Genomic DNA, 23452 nt, shown 5'->3' with positions numbered 1-23452 from the left:
AGTGGGGACGTTTGGGTGGGCGAGGGCTGCCGAGTTCCTCCACGCATTTTCCGTGGGCCTGGCCTCGTGCACCGGGGCACTTGAATTTCGAAACGGGGGAAGGGGCCAAAAGCAGGTTCGTCAAGAATCCGTCGGATGCTTCGTAGGTGTCGTAAAGTTTTGGGGGGACTTCTGGGGATTTTCCCCTTAGTTTTGTTCCAGTCGAAACTTCATCGTCTCTGGCCCGAGCAGGTCTAAATCAGCCACGAAACTCCGAACACCCGTGTCGGCGTGCGGGGGCCTTTCCTTTGGGAGAAAGCATCGTATCTTATAAGACAAACACTCGCTTTTGGAGAAATACTCAAATAAAGTACAAGTACAGCAAACCCTACTCGAGTACAGTACTTGAGCAGACGTCCCGGGCTACTTCCCACCGCTGGTGGCAAACAGGCCCAGACCAGAGGCACACAAAAGGACGTGGCCAGGGACATCCACGTACTTTAGACCACATACTGTAGTCCGTCTCCAGATTAAGTCCGGAACTAAACACGAGTGTGAGGTTTAAAAACCTTCGTCAAGCAGAAGGCAAAGCGAGAAAAGCCGAGTCTCCGTCGATAGCAAGAGGTCAGAGAACTTTGACATAGAGGAGTGTGTGTGTCTGTGTGTCTGTGTGTGTATGTCTGTGTGTGTGTGTGTGTGTGTGTGTGTCTGTGTCTGTGTGTGTGCATGTAAACCAGGATCAGGATCAGCTGACAGCCTCGGGGGGCCTCAGCCGCCAGCCCTTGGCGTTTCTTCAGCGCCTTTTTTGGCTTTTGGCGCTCGTCCCTTTCCCAGTTTAGTTCTCCAGCGGTTGCCCCCCCCCAACACACACACACACACACACACACAGGCCAAATACAGTGACACAATGCTGCCTGCAGCGGAGCACAGACCCTCCGAGGAGGGGGGGCTTTGCAGAGACCACTGTGACCTCTCGAAACCTCAAGATGGAGACTGACTGTGGGCGAAACATGAATAAAAACAGACTTAAACCAGTTCTCAGTGCGTGTGTTGGAAAATGCCGACACGCGAGCCATATCTCGTCTTTTAAGTCTTCTTCCTGGCACTTAAGGGTAAAATACTCCACTTTCTTTTCATGTAAAAAATAACTAGAGGTGGGGGTTGAACCTGGGACCCGCCAGGCATCATCAGCCGACGTGGTGGCGGGAACAGCAGGGGGCCCGACGACCGATTTTCCCTGAGTCACACCTGAGCTTGATGAGACGGCGGGGCCCCGGAAACACGGCTGGTTTTCACACAGGATTCCATGGCGGGAAAAGCCCCATTTCGTTCTGTTTTAGGATAAAAGCTGAAGATTGAAAATTGAAAATTGCGGCTCTGCCTCTTGTGTTTTCCGGTTTTATCCCTTCTTTGTTTCTGTTGACTATGCAGCTGTTTCAACTTGCGTTTGAAAGGTGCTGTTCAAATAGAGAATGAATGTTCCTTTTTATTACTACATCATCGTTATTCGTGCTATTTATATTTTGCTTCATGTTATTTTCATTTATTTTTACAATTTGTCTCTGCACATCCTTGTCCCATGTTGAACTATGTTTGTCTTTTATGTTTTGGTTTTGCTTTATCATTATTATTATTGTTGTCGCCGTCGTTTTTTCCCCCTGAAGAAAACCGATCCTTTATTTTCGTTCCTTCGTTCCTTCGGTCGTTCGTTCGTTCGTTCGGTCGTTCGGTCGCTCGGTCGCTCGGTCGCACACGTCCCGCCGAGCGGCCCCCCTCGTGTCTGCCTCAGCCACAGTTTGAATGAAAGGAGGGACGGGATTGGTCGACGATCCTCCCCCTTTCGTTACGCACGGAGGGGGGCGGGGCCGAGCCGAGCCCGTCAATGGCCGGTCTCCGAGATCGACCGGTAGTAAAATGACGTCGCTCTGACAGCACGGTGACGCCCGCGGAGGGGGCGCGGCCTCTTCGCATTTTTCAGAAACCGGCGTTTCTTCGGCGGCATTTCGGTACCGTCCCGAGGAGGGGAGACACGTTGGCGTGCTATTTATTTATTTATTGTACTTGTCTTTTAACTTTTCCGGAGCCAGCATGCTCGGCCTGTTCCTCTACGTCCCGGTGTCCAACTCGGACCGGGTCGCGGTGGAATGCTTCGAGTCCAAAGGACTGCCGTCGGAGCTGAAGTCTGTCTTCGACAAACTGAGTGTGTTCCTGCCGTCTCAGGAGTTTACAACCTACCAGAGGTGGCGAAAGGTGAGCGGGGCTGAAAAATGACTCAAAGTCACTTGTTAGTGATTTGTGTTGCCTCGTTAGCATTTACGGTTACATCCCATTACTTTGACCGGCGCTAAATCCTTTCTTTCCGGGCGCCGGGGGAACTAGCACGGGGGGGTAGTGAAGAACCTTACGACTAGGCCGCGAATGGGACCGGCTTCCAGGAAAATGGCCACGAGAAAAGTTTAAAGTTCTCGGGAAAACTCTGCCATGACTGTTGGCATCATATAAAGTTAACGATACGTTCTGTTAAAGGTAATTGCTTTTCGTCCACGTAGTCTAACCGCCATGGATTTTTAAATTTTTAAAACTTAAGTGAACCGACGTGGGCCGGCTGCCATTCATTCTTTTTTTTTTTTTTTCCCAGGGAAAATCCACCCTAAAAAGGAATTTATGCTATGCGCCATTCATGTGAATTTGGGAAGCGGCTTGAAATCAGTGTGTGCTCCCTTTTGCAACTGTCTCCCCTCGAAGTGGAAATCAGATTAGCCCATTCCTGAACTCAAGTTTTAAAATATGCATCAAATGCACACATTACAGTGGTCGTTGTGTAAAGTTGTTCGGGCATCGCAAAACTAGTCTGATTATTTTTGCACATAAACTATATTTGCAAAATGAATTTGGAATAATGAATGGGGGCTAAGTATTGCATTGTATACAGCTTTTGATTGTCACTACTTTTATCTATTAATTTCTCGCATTTCTTCATTTTAAGTAGTTATATCTGTTCCCTAGCCCTCTGTACTGTCAGTACTGTCAGTAGTCTATGTGATGTTAAAAAAAAAAAAGACAAACACAGGTGTGAAGAGCACACAGTCATGTCTTTGAATGTACTGTTTTATTCAGCCAAAAGTCTAAAACCCATATATGTATATGACAAAGAGAAGCAGCAGATCCTGCCATTTGAGAGGCTGGAACCTGAGAATGTGTAGCTTTTTTTTTTTCTTTTTCTTCCCCCCACTGCTTTTGCTTGAAAATTGACTGAAAGGGTTCAGCTTTTTTCAGATGTAGCTTGTGATTTTCTTCGCACTGGGGAGACAATTGAGTCATCTCATTACTTACACCTGCACATGGGCCGTCCTGAAACCAGAAAACTGGTGAACTCAACCTTGATTTTTGTGCTGAAAGGTTGCACTGGACTGTGGCTCATGCTTCATCCGAAATCAGTTAGACGCTCATCCCCACAGCCGACCTGTCGGATTTTTCAGTGCTTGCACTCGGCTGTGGGTCACATTTTGGTTCATAAACTGATGGCAATGCAAGAATATTCAGTAGACATTATTTACTTTGGTGCGACAACTTCAGTTAGTAGCTTATGCTCTTGGCAAGTGTTAGATGTCCTGCTTGTTTCTCAGTAGAGCTGCTGCAGCAGTTCATGGCCTTCTTCTCACACTTTTAGGAAAAGGGCACAGACACTGGCCAAAGGTGTCCCTCGGTACATAAACAGCATGTTGTAAATTCTTAAAATTGGTGACACGGCTTTCTCCTTTTAACCGTGTTTACTTCACATGTATGCACTCGTGCAGGTAGTTTAGTGCGAGCTGGAGAGTATCATTACTGTGTGACACGCATGCCTGCGCTGTGCGCAGTGGGTCAAGTATCAGCGCTGGCCGTCGGGCTGGAGAACTGCCGGTGTCCCCGTCCTGTTTTAGCTCAGAACGTCTGAGCTTAGACGAGATTAAAAGAGTTGGCAGGTCATCCTGCATTTGAGGTCAATGATGGACCGGGGTGTTACTACCTAATACCCCCCTCCCGGTCCTGGAGAAATGGACCTCATCCCAGTCATTCAGGAGCACTGTGGGCTTGGCAAATGGGTCACTCTGCTGTCGCCTAGGGTCATGAAACACAAGCCCAGGCACCTTTATCTCAAGTGCCATTTTCGGGACTGCGGGATTGGCTGGCCATTAGTTATTTGGCTTTTAGGTACACATTTTACACATAGAGTACAGAGACAGAACTTGCTGTACTGGTTTCATAAATGGTTGTTAAGTTGTTTTGATGTGAAGACGACTCCTCTGCACACCAATGCAAGGAGCCATCTGCTGCTGAAACTTATGTCTCCCTTAAATTATGTGAGATGGTAAAATACCACTCTGTATCTGCTCATTTAGTTCAATATCATAAAATCCTCATTATTCAAACTCTACTCTGTCCTCTTACCTGACAAAAAACAGAATGCCTTGTCTCATTGCACGTGTAATTTCTTTTCCTGGCAGAAAAACTTAAAAGGGGAAGAAAATGGCCCAGCTGTACAGTTGGACTTTGAGGAGTTTGTTCACTATCTGCAAGACCATGAGAAAGACCTGAAGCTGGTGGTGAAAAGCCTTGACAGGAAGAATGCAGGTACGAGGCTGCTGCGGCAGATGTGCTTAGGTTTTGCTTTTGGATCCGAGTGCTCGCTTGGTTTCCTCTTTCACGCTGTCTGTCGTTCAGCTGCAGTATGAGATCCTTTTTTTTTTTTTTTTTCTTACATCTTGTCCTTGTTTCCTTTTTAGGCCACGTTGATCCCAAAGAGTTCATGCAGTCTCTTAACGACCTTGGTGTGCATATTTCCCTGCAGCATGCGGAGAATGCCCTTAACAGGTAATTTCCTTCCTCTGTTTTATCCACTGAAATCTCGGGTTGTTGGATTAAGTTGGGTCTGAGTCTTAGTTTCGTTTTCTTCTTTTTTTTAAGCATGGATAAGAACGGAATGATAACAATCAGCCGTAAAGACTGGAGCAACTACATGATGGAGAAGACTGAGAACATCCCTGAGATCATCCTCTACTGGAAACACTCCACGGTGGGTTCAACGGACTGAACTGAAAACCTCTTATTCGGCACAAAAGGGAACAGATGTAGAAACAGCTGAGCTGTAACCTCCAGAACCCAAACAGGGAAGAGCTAAATCATTAGTTTGATTCGATTTGAAAAAATGAATTTAGAAAGAACTAGAAAATTCCACTGTTGGTGTTGCATAAATTTTTAGATGCTCTACTTTCACCTAGTCTTTGATCCGATAACGGTATCTCTCCATCTGAAACTAATCAAAGTGCACAGGGTGTTGCACCATCCTCCTGTCTGGGGAAAAAGAACAGGTCAATTGAGAAACAAATTCCCTTAAAGGCTCCATCAGCACAAGTTGTGCGTCAGCAATTAAGCTCTATTAGGAGCTGAAAGGAATCGGTCCCATTCTGGGAGGATTATGTTGGAAGGATTTACCAATATGTCAGGCTGTTATGTAAAAGGGAGCAGCAGCGAGTCAGAGCAGGTGGAGACTGAAGCAATGGAGCAAAGCTCCCGCAGGAGGACAGTGTGATCTTGGGTGTTGAACAAGTTATTTCGATGCGGTGCCATCTGATGAGTCTAGCAGCCTCGACTTGGTACAGATGAGACACTGACCGGCTGAACCAGGTCCAAGAATAGCGCTGGAATTGCTACTCCCAGCAGGCCAAATGAGAGGATACCAAATTATGAAACATAAGCTGCTGGATTATCGCAGTTTGCAAAAAAATCAGGTGTGTAATGCTCTCTGCAGCAAAGCCACTGTGCCCCCAATGTTGGCCAAGTAGTTAAAAGTAGAGGCTGTTGGTGTCCTGTATTTGTGAAAGGCTTATAAATAGGCCATTTTATCGACTCAGTAAAATTATGTAACGATGAAGCTAAAATAAAATTGAGGCTTCACAGAATAACATCTAAAACAGTAGACTGCCTTTCAGCTCAGCGAGACGAACCTACACTGACCTTTTTGTGGTATTTAAAAGTGAATTTCTACCTCTAAAATATCTTTCTTTTTTTCTTAAATTCAGACAGGTTACAGGTTGTCCCCTGTTACAGGGGGCCAGAGTTGTAACAGGTTCACATCTGCAGGTTTAGATAGATCCAGTCGTAAGCCTGCTTTCAGCTCCTGGCCTAGATCACTCCAAAACATGTGCCTTGCAGTTAGCGCTCTTTGACCTTTCGCCCATTGCACGTAATTAAAGTCTGCATGGCTCAGATTTTAACGCCGTACATGCTTATCCACTGAACTATACTGCGCTGTTTGTGAAAACATACCTGGTGCTCGGTGAGGGTCACGCAGTTTGAACTTTTTAGTGTGGCAGGGGCGTCCGATGACGCATATTCTGCTGTCACACCAGACCAATGTCCCGTGCCGCTGGCAGGAAAAATGTTGTTTTACCAGCTAACTGGATTCTTGGTTAAGAAGAAGAGCTCTAAATGACTCCTGCTGGTGGCAGTTCTGGTGGAGACACACAAATAAAAGCAAAAAGTAAAGGTTCTAATAAAAAAATACCAATAAAATTAAGAAAAAGACTACATGACATTGGCGTCTTCTAGTCTGTTATCTTTGGCATGTTTTCCTGGTGGCATTTATCTAGATCTGCTGTATATCTAATAATTTCTGTCTTCCTGGCAGATGTTCGATGTGGGTGAGAACCTGATGGTGCCAGATGAGTTCACCAGTGAGGAGAAACTGACAGGGATGTGGTGGAGGCACTTGGTCGCAGGTGGAGGAGCTGGAGCTGTTTCCAGGACTTGCACCGCCCCCCTGGACCGACTCAAACTCATGATGCAGGTGAGACAACCGCATCGGAACCCGGTGTGCGTTATTTTTAAATCAAAAGTAAAACCACTTAAATGAACTCAAACAGCCGATTCTTAGCCTGGCTCTGAGCTGGAGTTTGGGAACTGGACAATGTGTGGAGGAAGATGTGGAAACTCTTATCTCACACGCTATTTGCAACAGTAGAGAATTATCATCAGCTTGTGGATCTTGTGACCTGGTCATCAGCTGTTTTTACCGACTCACCGAGGCTAAAACCTACTCAACTGTTAAGTCGATTCAATGGAGCTGAGCTCTAAAAAAAAAATAAAAATTTGACTAAGAAAATGCCTGATATTCTGCCGGGGGCCATAATTGAGCTTCTTTCGTAACTGCAGCAGGTGGCACAAGTTGAGTTGGGATTGCCCAAGAGGGGAGTTACTTAAGTGCCATGAACAAGTTAATGTTTAATACGCAGTGTGTAAGAGCGAGGGGTCAGAGTCTAGGGCTGCTTGTCTCTGAAAGCCAGCTCATAGCACTGACCAATGTGGATTCACAAATAGCCGTCACACCCTCTGCTGCGTAATCGTAACTGTTGTCAGTGGGCTGAAGGTCTAACTGTGCGCAGATTCAGGATCAGTGTCAATGGCCCTGATTCACGTCAGTTGCAGTCTGGAAAAGTCAACTTTGAAACACTCCTGTCGACTTTTGAGCCCAATTGATTTTCATGGTATGATGTGGCTCGCTTATTTTGCTTTCAGCTAAGTAAACAAACCTGACCCAGTTGGCCTTGTTTTTGGGTCGAAAAAATCTTGGTCTACATGGCAACGTGCCTGATTCCAACATTTACATTTATCTTAAAATCAGATCTCCAAATAGTAGTCGCTTTCCTGTCGGTGTAAACAGGTTTAGGGGCGCTCTCGGTCAAACATTTCCATCTAACTGATTATATCTAATTCTTCTTCCTTAGGTTTACGGATCCCGAACCAACAACATGTGCATCATGAGCGGGCTGATGCAGATGATCAGAGAGGGCGGGATGAGGTCGTTGTGGCGAGGCAACGGCGTGAACATCATCAAAATCGCCCCCGAGTCGGCCCTCAAGTTCATGGTGTATGAGCAGGTATGACACGTGACTCTGTCGGTTTACTGCAACTCGAACGTAGAATCTGAGAAGCTCAGTGTTCCTGATGTCCATTCACTCGACTTCTTCCTCGACTGCCTTTTCCAGATTAAACATTTGATCGGCAGTGATAAGGAGAGACTGTGCATCTTGGAGCGATTTGTTGCAGGATCCCTGGCTGGAGTGATCGCCCAGAGCACCATTTACCCCATGGAGGTGACTATCAACTTAACTGCACCCGCTCCAAAGCTGAGAGTGTGCATCGGGAAACCTTGATTGGGAGTTCTCACGACGCTGCGGCCAAACAAAACCGACGTTTTCTTCTCTGCCCCCAGGTTCTGAAAACCCGTCTCGCTCTGAGGAAGACCGGGCAGTACGCCGGCATCTCGGACTGTGCCAAGCAGATTTTTAGAAGAGAAGGGCTCGGGGCGTTTTATAAAGGCTTTATCCCCAACATGCTCGGCATCATCCCCTACGCAGGCATCGACCTGGCAGTATACGAGGTGAGCGGCCACAACGTGCAGACTGTCACTCCATACAACCCCCCCTGGATTTATATTTTACCCTCCAAAAACATTGTCGCATTCTTTTCATCCGTAATGGTATCAGTTTCTGATCCTATTTCCTCACCCTGCTAATAAACTCTACACACACATTTCCTCGTTGTGACTCAACCTCTAATCGGAGCAAGAATGTGAGTCTCTTGGCTGGAAATTCGCCACATTTACACCGTTTTACTTCCCCTTTTGTTACCTTTGCACACCGATGAAACAAACGGGGGTTAAATCAAATATAAAACGTGTCGTTAAACACGGGGAAACAAGGAAGTAGCTGTTCGGGAGCTGTTTAAAAATCCAAAAGGCTGTACCACATCTAGCCTCAAAACGAACAAATATTGAAACGCATGACTGATGATTACATAACACAATCTTATGACCAGGGGAAGAGGGAGTGCAACAGCAGTCATATACACAAATATAGCTGAGAGAATTGGCCCTTTTTTTTTTTTCCTCATCTTGTGTTTTTTCCCACCCTTCCAGACGCTGAAGAACAGCTACCTGCAGCAGTACGGCACCAACAGCACGGACCCCGGCGTCTTCGTGCTGCTGGCCTGCGGCACCGTCTCCAGCACCTGCGGTCAGCTCGCCAGTTATCCGCTGGCCCTGATCCGGACCCGCATGCAGGCGCAAGGTGAGGCCTTCGCTCCTGAAATTACCGCGCTCCTCGGACCGTCCATCGCTAGGAATCTGTGGGCGTCAGGCATTCAGTACGGGCTTCAACTGAACCGATGGATGTTTGAGCACAGATGCTGACTTCGCTTATACCTCACTTTATTAGACATTTAGTGCCTTAACACTTTAAATGTACGAGCTGGGAAATTTAGAGTTTTGCCCCAGGAAATTTTAGCGTTCTTAGGCGTAATATGTTTTCGGGACCGACGCGGTACACGTTCATTTCAAATTGAGTTAAAAAGTTCCCCACCGAAGTGGCAGCTCCTTAAAGAACCACACCTGTTTAGGGAGGAGGCCTCCTTTACTGTGGTCAGGGGTGGATGACGTGATTCAGTAACTGTATTGGCCAACAAAAAGGCTGTTACTGACCTGAGTCATTAAAGGAAAAAACTGCTATTAAATGAGTAGAGCACAGGCGTTTTATTGTTTGAGTAAGTACGCGTCACCTTTGTCTGGAAGGCCTTCACAAGATAAGGCTGCGGCTAACGTTCCCACGATTTTCGCAATTAACTGATTGATGAAAAACATCTCTATCTTAGAGCTCAACGTGATGCTAGCGCATCTGGTCTTGTCAGACCAATAGTTCGAAACCCCCGAAATTCAATCTACTCTTACCCAAGCCTGGGAAAAGCAAATGTCACATTTGAGAATTTGACATTTCTGCTTGAAAAGTCGATCGATTAATCGAGAATCTTTTACCTTTTTTGAAAAAAGGGACAAACACAGAGGCTCTTGATCTTTTCACGTGTTGATTTCATCACTGTTGCTTTGTTGCAACATCTTGATGTAACCTGTTTTTTTAAAATCATATTTTACAGCTGCAACAAAGGGCAGCCAGCAGGTGAAGATGACGGGTCTCCTCAGGCAGATCCTGCAGACCGAGGGCCCGACGGGGCTCTACAGAGGCCTGGCCCCCAACTTCCTTAAAGTCGTCCCCGCCGTCAGCATCAGCTACGTGGTCTACGAGCACCTAAAGATGCAGCTGGGAGTGACCTCGCGCTGAAACTCGCCCTCTGTTTGTCACGTGACTTCAAAGCTTGAATGGGACAGGTGACCCTCACCCCAACAAACCACCGCCCAACCCGCCCCTCTCTCCTACGGCTCATGCTAGGGAATCCCAGGGACCTGACGGCCCCTCCCGGGGTTCGTGGAGCTATCTCATTCTGTGAATGTCAGCTGATTGAAAGATGAGAAAAGACAGTGAACGTTGGAAAGGCCAAGGTGGAGGATATGGACTCTGTGAGCTCAGGTTGTCGTGACTGTGACTGCTGCTATTTATGTTTTAAGAGAAGTCGCATGGAGAGCTGAAACGTGAGGAATATGAGTGACTGTAAATCCAGGACCAAATGTTTTTGTGCCTCCAGCCATTTTGTGTTTTGGTGCCTGAACACATGCACAGTTTTTTTTTTTTTTTTCGTGTTGAATAACTCTACTAAACTAAAAAAAAAACAAAAACCTCCCATTCAAAGTACTAGGCAGATACAGCATTAATAAGCTCTTTAAGAAGTTTTATTCTTTTACAGTTCTGCCTTTAGGAGGAAATGATCGTGTCCCTGAATGGGAGGATTTTGCACACGTGAGTTTGATCTCTCTCCACCTCCGTCCTTGAGCGAATGGATCGATGACAGGATTTTTCTGAATGACTGCGGAGTATTTATTTCCATCCATCCTGTATTTATTGTTTTTATTGTCTAGGCGAGAGAGGAGGCTCACAGCGGTTCCTGTTTCCCGTCTGAAGAGCCAAATGTGCGATTTTTTTGATAAGTTTTTTTAAAATGCAGTGTGATTGAATTGAGGGTGGGAAACTGGCACCGGACATCAGCCTTAACGTGTGGCTGTCGAACACTAATTCTTGTTGTCTGGTGAATTGTTCATTAAAGCAGGTGGTAGGTTGCACCAAGAAAGCTTTTTTTGTTTTGTTTTTGTTTTGTTTTTGTTACTCAAACAGCTTCAGATTATGTCTGTTAATGAGTGTTGTTTTATTTATTTATTTTTTTTTTCCATGCTGAAAAAAAAAAAGTATAAATGTATAACTGTTCACCTCAGGTTTAAGGGCAGATTATTGTTTAATTCAGAGAAGAGCACATGCATTTTTTTTTTTTTTTCTCGCCACATTTATAGAGAAAACAAGGGCTGAAAAAGATGAGCAACGTAATGCACTTTAATCAATGCTGGAGGTGCCTCTGAATGAATGTCATGCCACGCCAGCTGTTAGGATTTAATTCTTTTTGTGAAGAATATGTTTTAATGTTGTTTTAATGGACCACTTTTGATGCAAATAAATGCAAACTCTTGTCAGACGTCTTCCCTTTTTGTACAGAATCGAGCTGCATGTTACAGGGTGTCGCGACCGGATAAAAAGCGGCCGGAGGCGGCTTCCGGTCGGCCGTAAAATACGCCCGGCCACTCGAGCACCACGGTGAAAGGGAATTTCCTCTGTGGTGCGCAGAAGCGGAAGCGCAAAAAAAAAAAATGTCCACAGAATGGTTTCACAGGTCTAATGATTCTTCTGATGATTCTTCTGTGAAGATTGTCCCGTTTCGAGGAATTCGCCTCCGGTGTGTTGGCGAAAAACCTAGATAAGCAAAACCACGAAGTGTCTGCGTGGATAGATAACAGCAACTGTAAGTGAGAAGATGCGTAATTTTTTTTTTAAATTAAAAAAAAAAAAAGATGTACATTTTAGCGAACTGTTCATTTTAACAGTGGCCCCGGTTTCTACATTCATACACTAAAGAGGAGGATTTAGCGGTAACACGATAGATTCACAGCAGTTCTACTGTTCCTGCGCACTGGGTCACGTAGACCTGTTGTCGTAGAGAGTGCTTTTTTAAATGTATTTAATTTTTTTTTTTTTTTATTGTCAGTTAACTGCACAGACGTCCCTTTCCCTCTTAGTTTCTTACTCAATCTTAGAAAAGTTTTTTTTTAAAAAAAAAAAAAAACACTAATTAAATAGAGAGAGCAGATCTCCAACTGACCCGGAAAAGAAGATTTTTTTTCCAAGAAAAAAAGGGAACCGCCCCCCGCAGAGGAGAGATAAAAAGATAGAAAAGATAAATTAAAATTAAAATAAAATAAAAAAGTTGCCCGGGCAGAGAAGAGATAAAAAGATAGAAAAGATGAATGAAAATTAAAATAAAATAAAATAAAATAAAAAAGTTGCCGGGCAGAGAAGATATAAAAGATAAAAAAGATAAATGAAAATTAAAATAAAATAAAAAAGTTGCCCGGGCAGAGAAGATATAAAAAGATAGAAAAGATAAATGAAAATTAAAATAAAATAAAAATAAAAAAGTTGCCCGGGCAGAGGAGAGATAAAAAGATAGAAAAGATAAATGAAAATTAAAATAAAATAAAAATAAAAATAAAAAAGTTGCCCGGGCAGAGGAGAGATAAAAAGATAGAAAAGATAAATGAAAATTAAAATAAAATAAAATAAAAATAAAAAAGTTGCCCGGGCAGAGGAGAGATAAAAAGATAGAAAAGATAAATGAAAATTAAAATAAAATAAAAATAAAAATAAAAAAGTTGCCCGGGCAGAGAAGAGATAAAAAGATAGAAAAGATAAATGAAAATGAAAATATAAAAAAAATAAAAAAGTTGCCCGGGCAGAGAAGAGATAAATGAAAATTAAAATAAAATAAAATAAAATAAAAATAAAAAAGTTGCCCGGGCAGAGAAGAGATAAAAAGATAGAAAAGATAAATGAAAATTAAAATAAAATAAAATAAAAATAAAAATAAAAAAGTTGCCCGGGCAGAGAAGATATAAAAAGATAGAAAAGATAAATGAAAATTAAAATAAAATAAAAATAAAAATAAAAAAGTTGCCCGGGCAGAGAAGATATAAAAAGATAGAAAAGATAAATGAAAATTAAAATAAAATAAAAATAAAAATAAAAAGGTTGCCCGTTGTGCTTTAGAATAAATAACAAAAATGTCCGGGTCGTGTGTTACTGACACGACAGACACTTTGGTAAAGAGGGGTTCGTGCAAAGCGGGCAGCAGCGGGTAGTCTCACCGGGTTCGGTTTAGCCGGAAACAACCGAAGTGCAGTCGGCTCGGGACTTTCGACACGGTGACGCGTCTGACCTTCTTCGCGCAGGGTTCAGTTCGCCCGGTTTGTCCTACGCGACCTCCCGTATCAAAACAAAGAAGCGGCGACCGCGGGGTGGGCGAAATAAAACCAGAAAGAAACAAATAATACGCGTTTGCTACCGTCGCTAGCTACAATGTTACTTTACAAAAACCTACAATTATTTCATAGCACAGTCAAAAAGTTTGTTCTATTTTCATAACCACTCTTGCTATGTTTTTAAGAGACAGCTAACGAGGCTAAGCAGCTAGCTAACAGTTAGCAGCGGTGCTAATGAAAGGTGTTTTAAATATTATTATTAAAACGGTGCAGAGCATGTTTCGGACCGGGTGTCTGGTTCGGGCTACACACACCCTGCTAACCTGGGTCACAACCCTCGTACTGTTCCTGCACGACACCGGTAAGTTCATTCAAACTGGGCCAACTTTTTTTTTCCTTTACCTGTTTAGTGCCGCCGGGAAAACAGACCATCGGGGCCCAGTGGCGGAAAGTTACTAGTGCTTAACTTAATTACAACTATGAAGTACTTGTATTTCATTTGAATACATTTATTTCATGCTACTACATTTGAGAAGGGAATATTCTACTATTTACTGCACAGCTGTAGCAACTAGTTACTCCGCAGATTCATATTTTACATAAAAACATTCACGAAAATCTTACAAATAGCTTTTATAAAAGATTAAACCAATGGTTCCCAACCTTTCATGCCTTTGTGACCCCTTTCAAAAAGCAGCTGGGGCCCTTTGGGCCCTGGGGCTGGACTAAACTAAGTGTCAATAAGTTAGTTAAAAGTAGCTCCACCTCGAGCAGCTACAACACACAGTGGAAGCTGCTTCATCCACTGTTTCACCATTAGTTTGTATCGTCTTTTTCTGTACTTACATTTACATGATCTTTGGTTTTCTGGCGTGAGAAGAAATGTTTATTTCCATTGGGGGACAAGGAAGCAAATTAAAGAGGAATTAAATCTCAAATATGCAGCTGAAACTGAATCTAATAAATAAGCAGCCTCGTGGAGTTTTAAGTGAACGTCGGGCTCAAATTCAGATTAAGATTTTAACATTAAGATTGTACAGTAAAAAAAAAAAAGATAAAAAAAATATGTGGTTACATCCATTGTCACAGATTGTAAGTTGTTCGCAGTTCCACTAAAGACTGAATTCCCCTCTAAACTTTTCAGATGGTTTCATTTAAATAACTGCAACTAAGGATTATTTTCATTATGGATTAATCTGTCAATTAAATATTTTATTTTCAAGATTTAGTATTTCTACACTGTTGTATTGCCACTTTTACTAAAGTAAAAGATCTGGCTACTTTTCCCACCACCTCTTTATGCACCTTAACTGGAAAATATTTATGGTCTGCATTGTTAGAAATGTATTTATGGTTGTAACCATGTTTTTATGCTGCCTGCTTGTCACGGTCTCACTTGAAAATGATGTATTAGACTCATATAGACTTTAGAGGACTCGCTCCAGAGCGAGAGGGGACATTGTACAACTGTTTTCACGGGCTGAGTAGTAAAATTGTGTGTGTGTGTGTGTGCGCAGATTTGCGGAAGTGTGAGGAGCGAGGAGAGCTGCTGCTGCCCGTTCTGTTCTTCCTCCTGGTCGTGCTGTCGGTGCTGTTATACTTTGCGGTTTCGTTAATGGACCCTGGCTTCGTTCTTACTGACACTGTCAAGGTAACGTGAACCAACAAAACCCACACCACTACAAACGCGCAGATACAGATGTCTTGAAAAATGAAAGTGTATTTTTGGTCATGTATTGCACCACCATGGTTCAGATCTGAAACAATTAGTCGTTTGATCGATCAGCTGATAGACAGAAAAACAATATGCAGTTATTAGATTAACGTTTCAGTCATTTTTCAAGCAAAAGCAGTGAATCAATGACAAATCTTCTGATTTCAGCCTCTCAAATGGGAGGATTTCCTGTTTGCCTAACCGAGACTTTTGAATATTTAACGGTCGGCTCTGGAAAAATCTCTTGGGGCCTTTTTTTGTTGTTGATAATTTTGATTTGTCAGTTAATCGAAATAAAAATAATCAGCAGATTACTTGATAATGAAAATAGCTGACTATGCAATAGTCAGTCGAAAATATCAGACAGGATATTCACTGTGAGGAAACATCTTCTGTGAAAGTGGATTTTCTTAGTGCAGCCAGATTAATGGTAATCTGCCTAGAGGGTGGGAATTCATCAGGAAACCTGGACTGTGCTGCAGAGAAAGGGTCAGTAGTGATGTCAGGTGTGTTTCATTTTCAGCAAATGGACTGAAACATGCAATAGCATGGGCATGTAACAACCTACCATCACTTAAATCTTTATTGGCAAAGGAAATGCCACATTAATAATGTAATAACGTATAGAGTCCCAGTGAGAGGATGTCTGGTCCTTCGGTGGTGCCGCCTTGCCCCCAGCTCCTCGTGAAAGCTTTTTTTCTAACTCGCTACAGTATTTTAACCAAACGTCTGTCGCTTCCCGTCCCCTCGAGAGAAATTACAAAGATAAAGTAGCGAACAACCCACGGGGACCTAATAACCTGGTGTTAGTTGAAGCACTTTACTGTGTCTCCAACACTTGTGACGTCGCGTGTAACTGCCCCCTTTTCACCTTCAGTGTAACAGAGAAAGAAGAATTCCCTCCTCGTCCATAAATTGGCTGACGCACGATGCGTCTTCCTCACGTCTCGCAAGTTATCATCTGAAATTTCAAAACAGGGCTCGTTCTCCCCATTTCTATTTATATACTGTGTTTGGTTGAGTGTTTATCATTAATGTTTCAGTCTTTGGTGTAATGCTGAAATGTCCCGTGTATTCATCCCTGTAAGTAAAGGTCACAGCGGATACATTGTGTGTGTGCGTATCTGTTCGTGTACGCCTGTGACCCACATCGGTCTGTGTCTCGCAGGGCGTTCAGGGTTCAGACGAGGAAATGGAGTCGATGATTCCGCAGGCCCCGACCCCACGGCTGCGGCGCTGCGGATACTGCCTGCTGCAGGTAACCGGCTGCTTGGCGGCTGCCAACTTCTGCTCTCGCTGTGCTCATCGGCGTCCGGATCTTAGCGCGAGTTTGTCACAAACACACACGCCGTCTCAACCGCGCAGTCACATATCGCTAATTACAGCTTCTCTTCTGTTTCCTGTCCAACCGAAACAGAATTTCAGTTTTTCTGTTGGTGCTCTCAAAACACTTAGCGTGATATTCTCTAGATCTGTTTTCATTTAGATTGGAGTATTTATTATGCTCTCGTGGTAGCGACTTGCAGCAGTAATTCAGCTTTGGCAAAGGCACAATGGCAACACATGCTCTCTGCGATGGAACATCTTACCAGCGTATCGTCATCGATCAGTCATGTTTTAACAGGGTGGAAAAGAAAGAGAAATCTTGCCTTCTCTCCACGTGTCCTTTTTAAATGTAGGTTTTTTAGCACGTTTGTTTTTCTTTTGAGAACGGCTTGTTTTATAAACTGTTACTTCGTGCGTCGTCTTATTTTAGGAGACCGCATTACGATTTGAGGGTTCAAGGCGTTAAAAATGCCACCAGCGCATTTCCATGCAGTGAAATAAGAGACTAAAGCTGTTATTATCAGACGGAGAGCAGAGGCGGGCTCGGCTCGGTCAGCCAGGAGGCCTTCTTCTCTCAGCCGGCTGCAGAGGCCTCTGGAGTCCAAAGATTTTTGATGAATAGTTTTTACTCGTAGGTTTACGCGTAGGAGTGGAAGTGAAGGATTTTAAATTTCATATTTCACTTAAGTCTAAATTTTCGCTTTAAGCGGTTTGATAAATACAGGCCTAGAGCTTCCAGTTTTCCCAGTTTTCCCAGTTAAAACGGCGCCTCTCTCCCTCTCTCCCTCTCTTTTCCATGCAGCAGCCAATGAGAGCAAAGCACTGTCAGACGTGCAAGCGCTGCGTCCGTCGCTTCGACCACCACTGTCCCTGGATCGAGAACTGTGTTGGAGAGAGGAACCACCGCTGGTTCGTCGTCTACCTGCTGGTGCAGCTGCTGGCTCTGCTGTGGGCTCTTCACGTTGCTCTGTACGTCTGCCGAGCACCGCTCCGACACTCTCAGCCTCGGTCTGCCTTGTAATTTTAGCAAAAAACAATGATCACATTAGGCCAAAATTAGGTGACATCTGAGATTTTGAGAACACCGGTAAATTGAAAAACGAGCCTCTGTTTGCATTTCACAAACGGGGGCTTCAACGTGTTGCTCAAGTACACTTTCAAAGCTTCAAAGTTCAGGTCACTCTCAGCGTAGGGATCGATTCTGCAGCCGTGTAGTTGAAGGCTAATGACGTGGGCAGAAATCAAGTCACTGGCTGGGTTAAGCTTCCATCAGCAGAGCCACAGGCAAATTAACGTTTACAGCAACTTTCAAAGTGCTTTACATGGGACGTAAGAGGCATTAAGACGAGCGATTCAAGAAACACAAAAGAATATAAAAAAAAAAGACTCTTTTAAATAGGATTTAAAAGAGTAAAATAAAATAGAAGATCAACAGTTTGGTGCAGTTTAACTGAGATATTGGTAACCACTACGGTAAAAGCTGGTAGGGATCCAAAATAAACTCAAGGGTGGCTGTTCCACAGTTTAGGGCGCACACCTGCCAGGAACTGCTCGGCGCAGAAAACAACGCTGAAAACACACCTCCCCATCGGTTGCATTTCTCCTTGACGTTAGTGCGTAACTCTTTCAGGTCTGGCATTTCACCCAGCGTCACATGGGAGCTGTGGTTCAGAGGGAACGGGTTCCTGCTGGCGGCGCTGGGCGTCGTCGGGGTTTTCTCCGTGGTGGTGGTGCTGCTGCTGGGCTGCCACCTCTACCTGGTCTCCATCAGCTGCACCACCTGGGAGTTCATGTCCCGTCACAGGATCTCCTACCTGAAGAACTGCGGAGACGAGGAGAACCCGTTCGACCGCGGGGTCTTCTGCAACCTGTGGGATTTCTTCTGCATCTGCAGGACGGTGGTCTGGGAGCAGGTCTACCAGAGAAGCAACACAAATCCAGTCTAGACTCACTGAGACTGGTGTCAGACAAACTTGTGGATCCTCTCGACTTTTTGTATTTCGCTACGATGGATACATGGACTGCAGGGTCCAAAGTCCAACAACTTTGGACCATAAAATGATGGTTTGATACCTGCAACTCGTACGGCGGACACACGGACCAGAAGACACTAAGCAAATGAACTGCATTCAAGCCAGTTGTCCTTTTCAAGCCCGATGAAAGTACTGTACCTGGGTTTTGGACGACCACCACTTCGGTCCAGAACTATCTCTGCATGTTCCAGATGCATTAGCACATTGTCACTCATGGTCCTCAGAGGGTGAATCTTAATGACGTCTGTGATCCCGACTTTTCCCACAGAGGTGCCACGAGGCGCTCATTTGTGGTTTTCAGTGAAATGACATTCACGTCCCCCTCGGGATGAATATTAGTGACGCCGGCGTTCCCTTAACTTTTCATTTAGCGCCATCATTAAAAACGACGCTGCGCCGGGCATCAAAAAAGTGAAACCCGGCTCAGCTTTTGCTGCAACGCTATGTGTGACGTCTTCCGGCGCTCTTTGTTGGCAGGACACAAACACCCCGGCCGACGCTGTATTTCTGCCGTTGGCCTCGAGATGGTCGCGACGAAAGACAAAGATAAATCTGTACTAAGCAAACAAGGCAAAGAATCTACATATTGCACTAATTATTGGCTCTTGACTGTTAACAAGGTTTCACAACTGAAATCTTACCTATAATTCTTAAATATTTATTTTAAATCTCCAGACTGGGATCAATTTGTTTTTGTTTTTTTTAATAAATAATTCCAATTACATTCTTACTGACTGCAGTATGTCTCGATTATCACGGGGCTCAACAATCGAGGCAACATGACCGACCACTAATACTATGTGGTGATAGTTGGGTCCACAAAAGCAGAAATGATTTTAAAAAAATCAGGATTTTTGGGTTGTTTTGTTGAAAGAAAGAAAGGAAACCGCTCCAGCTGGGAACCACTTTAATAGATGGTTTATAACACACTATATGAGGTAGTTGTAAGCAGCTGTAAAGACCTTTTATCAAGTGTTTACTAATGAACCGTATTTGTCAACGATCACAAGTTCTCCAGTGAAGACACACATTATTATTATTACACATCGCAACTACATTATAGTGTGTTATAAATCACTGAAGCACTTGTCTCGTGTTTACACGGTGAATATAAATGTTGGGCAGGGCGTCAAGTGACGCGTCGCCTCCGCCCGACGGAAAGGTCTGGTCGCCACCTTCTCTTCTCTAGTTGGTTTCGTTGTTGACTGGCGAGAGTGGCGACCCCACGTTGTGACATTAACGGCCTCTGCCGTGCATCTGCTGCAGTTGTCGTCCGGTGGTTTGATTTACCGTAACTGGTCATATTTTGATGCAAGAGATGTTTTTTACTGTTAAAATGAACTTGAATGTGAGATACAGTCAAAAAATGTTCTGGTTTTTTTTTTTACTGTATTTGTTCATTTTGTATTTATTGACAACAAGGGTACATTAAAACACTGATGATACTGTATATGCATGTTGTTATAGAGTACATGTGTACACACTGACATTCCTGGTCAGGATTCTTCACATACATACATAAATACAGTAGTGACACATAAGTAACATGTAATATTCAGCAGCATCAACTTAAAGTGCTACAACAGCTAAATCAACGCCACTCGGTGGTCCCGGTACATTTGACTCATTTAGCTGACTGTCTTATCCAGAGCAAGTGGAGGGTTCAGCGTCTTGCTCAGGGGCACGTCGCGGGACACGTGGACATGAGTGAACATACCTGGTCTTTCAGGAGGTCGAAGCTCGTGACCTCGCGGTTTCGGGACAGGGGTCTTACTTGTTTAAAGAGCAACCTGCAGCTTGAACGCACCTTCTTTACGTACTCAAAAATGCTTTCAGACCCGTAGCAACACACACACACAGACACACACACACCACCTCCACAGTTACCCCGCAACAACGGACACCACCCCCCACTTAAACTTAAGTAACGCTTTGTTTTACGGGACCTGTATTTTCCAGCTAATTTTCCTGGACATTTTCCTCATAATTTCCTAAAAACTAGCCTGTATGTATCTGTGAAGTCTAAGTCCATTTCTGAGAAAGGCCTCCGTAGTTTGGTGCTAATTATAAGGGAAATGGAGAAAGTGTCAGTTGCTGCAGTTCTTAAGATACCGCTTGTTATATTCGAGCTTTCAAGAAAACGAAAAAAGGGAAATTATGCAGTAGGTAAGTGAAAAACAGTTCATAAACAGACGTCAGTGTCCTTCAGAGTTTCCTAGAGAGACCGACAGAAAGACTTAATTGTTGATTAGACAGTAAATGTTCCACACTGGGTCACTTTATATTACAGGTCCGCTCTGTGGAAGCTGGGTAGGACTACGTTTAACTGCTGAGTTGCTGAAGTTGTAAAGCACGGTGTTGATCCTCATCAGTCTGAAACACAAAACTAAGGAATTTCCAGTGCAGCTGAAAACCACAGGTCAGCGCGCAGTTCAACCAATATGCAGCAGAAACTGTGAATTAAATGAAAAAACTTTACCGATCACAAAGCAGATCTACGTCTCAGATCCTGTAAAATAAAGAAAAAACCCACCCCGTGCTTTAAAACTTCAGCGACTCAGCAGTTAAACGTAGTCCTACCCAGCTTCCACAGAGCGGACCTGTCAAATAAAGTGACCCAGTGTGGAACATTTACTGTCTAATCAACAATTAAGTCTTTCTGTCGGTCTCTCTAGGAAACTCTGAAGGACCCTGACGTCTGTTTATGAACTGTTTTTCACTTACCTACTGCATAATTTCCCTTTTTTCGTTTTCTCGAAAGCTCGAATATAACAAGCGGTATCTTAAGAACTGCAGCAACTGACACTTTCTCCATTTCCCTTACAATTAGCACCAAACTGCGGAGGCCTTTCTCGGAAATGTCCGTGTAATTCACAGTTAGATACCAGCTAAGTTTTAGGAAATTATGAGGAGAGATTCCAGGAAAATCAGCTGGAAAATAGAGGACCCGTGAAATAAAACGTTCCAAATTAAAGTCTAGTTTAAAAGGCCTCATCATTTCAGTTTAGATGGTGTCTCAAGGCTGCGTATTTTGTGGCACAGAGTGTGGGCGGCCACAGCTCATTTTTGCCTCAGGGCATTCAAAGCCAAGTTGCTCTTCAAAGTCCCGTATCTGAAGTTAATATAGTGCCCAGTAGTTTCCTCCGGGTCCCCAAGGTGTTCCCCAGCTCTCCCCAAGTGCTGAGTTTGAAATGATCGATAAGGAACTGGAAAATACATATTTTTGGACTATTTTTGGTGCACTAAATCCAAATCAGGGAGCGTATCTTAAAGCTTCGTCCTCCTCCTCTTCCTTTATTGAACTGACATCATTAGAGCTCAGTATCACAGAATATGATTTGCTACATTGAAAATACAGATATTTTCTTACTATTATGGCTATATTAGATTTTTCTATGGCTTTTTTTTTTTTTTTTTTTTGGATTACCGCTAGCGCTCACAGGATTTCTAGTGCACGAGTTCACCACGGTGCCATGCACTGCTGCTGCCGGAACGGAAAACAGCCGGTCCGGAGGAGACCGATATGCGAATGTCGCTGCGAGGGCACGACTTGACAAATACATGAGACATCTCCGACACTTCAACCGTAACATTAAAAAAAAAAAAGAGAGAAGGAAAAAAAGAAGACTCGTAATCAGAAACTGATTGATTCATTTGTTTGGTCAAGGCAGTGGGCGAAGCCTGTCACAGTGATGCATAGAAACGGCGGCACACGTACTGCACCACTGAAGGATGAATACTGTAAATAAATATAATAAGCAAAGGCCACAAAGCAAGCTGAATCTGTCCATAACACACAGGACGCTGGTTATCATTTGGAAGAATGGAAATGTATAAATCGTAATGATGTTGTTTTAACTTTTTTTTTTAACAGATTTCAGTAAATGCGGTTAATTTGTGCACCGTTATGGCAGAGAACCAATCATCTCACGGCTTATCCATGAGACTGAGGGTGACTTAGGACGATCCTACCACATTATTTTAACTGGAGAACCGGGATATCTGATGGGCTTTACGTCACCGTCCTGATGAGGGAGGTTTTTTAGGCTGTACGGGATGTTTTGCGAGGCTGGATTATCAACCGGGCGAAGCCCCGGGTTTACTCCGTGTTATTTGGGTCCAGATAATACGATTAATCGCAAATTTTTTTGAATTTTGCTCCACTGAAGTAGAATATCTCCTATGTCGGATCCTCCATCTTGTGGCCCCAGTCTTGTAAAGGAACCCTACAGGAACCAAATGTATTTTTAAAATGAATTTTTTGAAATTGTTTACATTGATTGGTTGTTTGTTGTAAAGTTGTGTTTCATCAAGTTGCTGCCGTTTCTTCTGTGTCAGATCATTTACACACAGAAAGCCTCGGGCAAGGACATTTTACTCCATCGCAGAAGAACTGTAAGGCTGCAACCAACAGTTACCTTCTTTAATAATCGATTGGATTAAATGTCAGAATATAGTGAAAAATGGCCGTCGTTATTCCCTGAAACCCAAGTGAACAGATTCTAATTTCTTCTTTTGCCTGATCAACAGTCAAAAACCTACAAATTTTGAGTTTTCTCTCATAAAAACTGTGAAAACAAGCAAATATTCACATTTTGCTTAGAAAAAAAAAACGAGTCCAATGATTAATCAGTTGTCACAGTTAATTTTCTGTCAGTTTACTGATCAATTACTGAACTAACGGTAACCACTTCAGCTCTGGGGGTCGACGCTGACCCGCCACAAATTGTTGCCTTGGGGAGGCTGATATCAATATTACGACACAGTAGACTCGCTGATATCAATGTTTAACATCTCATACGTTTGTTTTTTCAAAGGACTGTGAAGAAGCTATGCAAGACTGGGGTGGATTTCTTACAGTTTACTAGTCGCCTGACATGTATGTGCAGAAACGGATGTATCTGCCAGTCGGCACCACATTACAGACGCTGCCCAAAATAATAAAAACAAGACATTTGAAGACGTCACATTCAGCCGTGCGAGTTTGTGACGGGCATTTTTAACAATTTTCTGATGTTTCATAGACTAAGTAATTGAAAATAATAAGATAATTGTTAGCTGCAGCCCTAGAATGATGATTGGGTTTTTAAAGAGTCTACCAGAGGCGTCGAT

At 43.6% G+C, this 23452-nt stretch overlaps 2 protein-coding genes across 2 annotated transcripts; both read left to right on the top strand.

The window, feature by feature from the left end:
• The first annotated feature begins 1933 nt into the window (after positions 1 to 1933).
• slc25a25a (solute carrier family 25 member 25a) lies at positions 1934 to 11424 on the top strand. Its single transcript, XM_040155678.1, has 10 exons — positions 1934 to 2229; positions 4467 to 4593; positions 4746 to 4833; positions 4927 to 5035; positions 6650 to 6808; positions 7746 to 7898; positions 8007 to 8114; positions 8234 to 8401; positions 8939 to 9089; positions 9949 to 11424. The coding sequence occupies exons 1-10, from the start codon at positions 2068 to 2070 to the stop codon at positions 10131 to 10133; spliced, it is 1410 nt and encodes a 469-aa protein (XP_040011612.1). The 5' UTR covers positions 1934 to 2067; the 3' UTR covers positions 10134 to 11424.
• A 1776-nt stretch (positions 11425 to 13200) lies between these two features.
• LOC120804937 (palmitoyltransferase ZDHHC12-B-like) lies at positions 13201 to 19176 on the top strand. The gene is made up of 5 exons (XM_040154679.1): positions 13201 to 13628; positions 14785 to 14918; positions 16150 to 16239; positions 17110 to 17276; positions 17938 to 19176. Exons 1-5 carry the CDS (start codon positions 13502 to 13504, stop codon positions 18251 to 18253), a joined length of 834 nt encoding a protein of 277 aa, XP_040010613.1. The 5' UTR covers positions 13201 to 13501; the 3' UTR covers positions 18254 to 19176.
• The last annotated feature ends 4276 nt before the right edge of the window (positions 19177 to 23452 follow it).

The sequence above is a fragment of the Xiphias gladius genome, chromosome 19 (assembly GCF_016859285.1).
Source record: "Xiphias gladius isolate SHS-SW01 ecotype Sanya breed wild chromosome 19, ASM1685928v1, whole genome shotgun sequence".
Classification (NCBI taxonomy): Eukaryota; Metazoa; Chordata; class Actinopteri; order Istiophoriformes; family Xiphiidae; genus Xiphias; species Xiphias gladius.
Note: the sequence above shows the minus strand (reverse complement) of the source record. Positions and strands in the feature narration are given on the sequence as shown.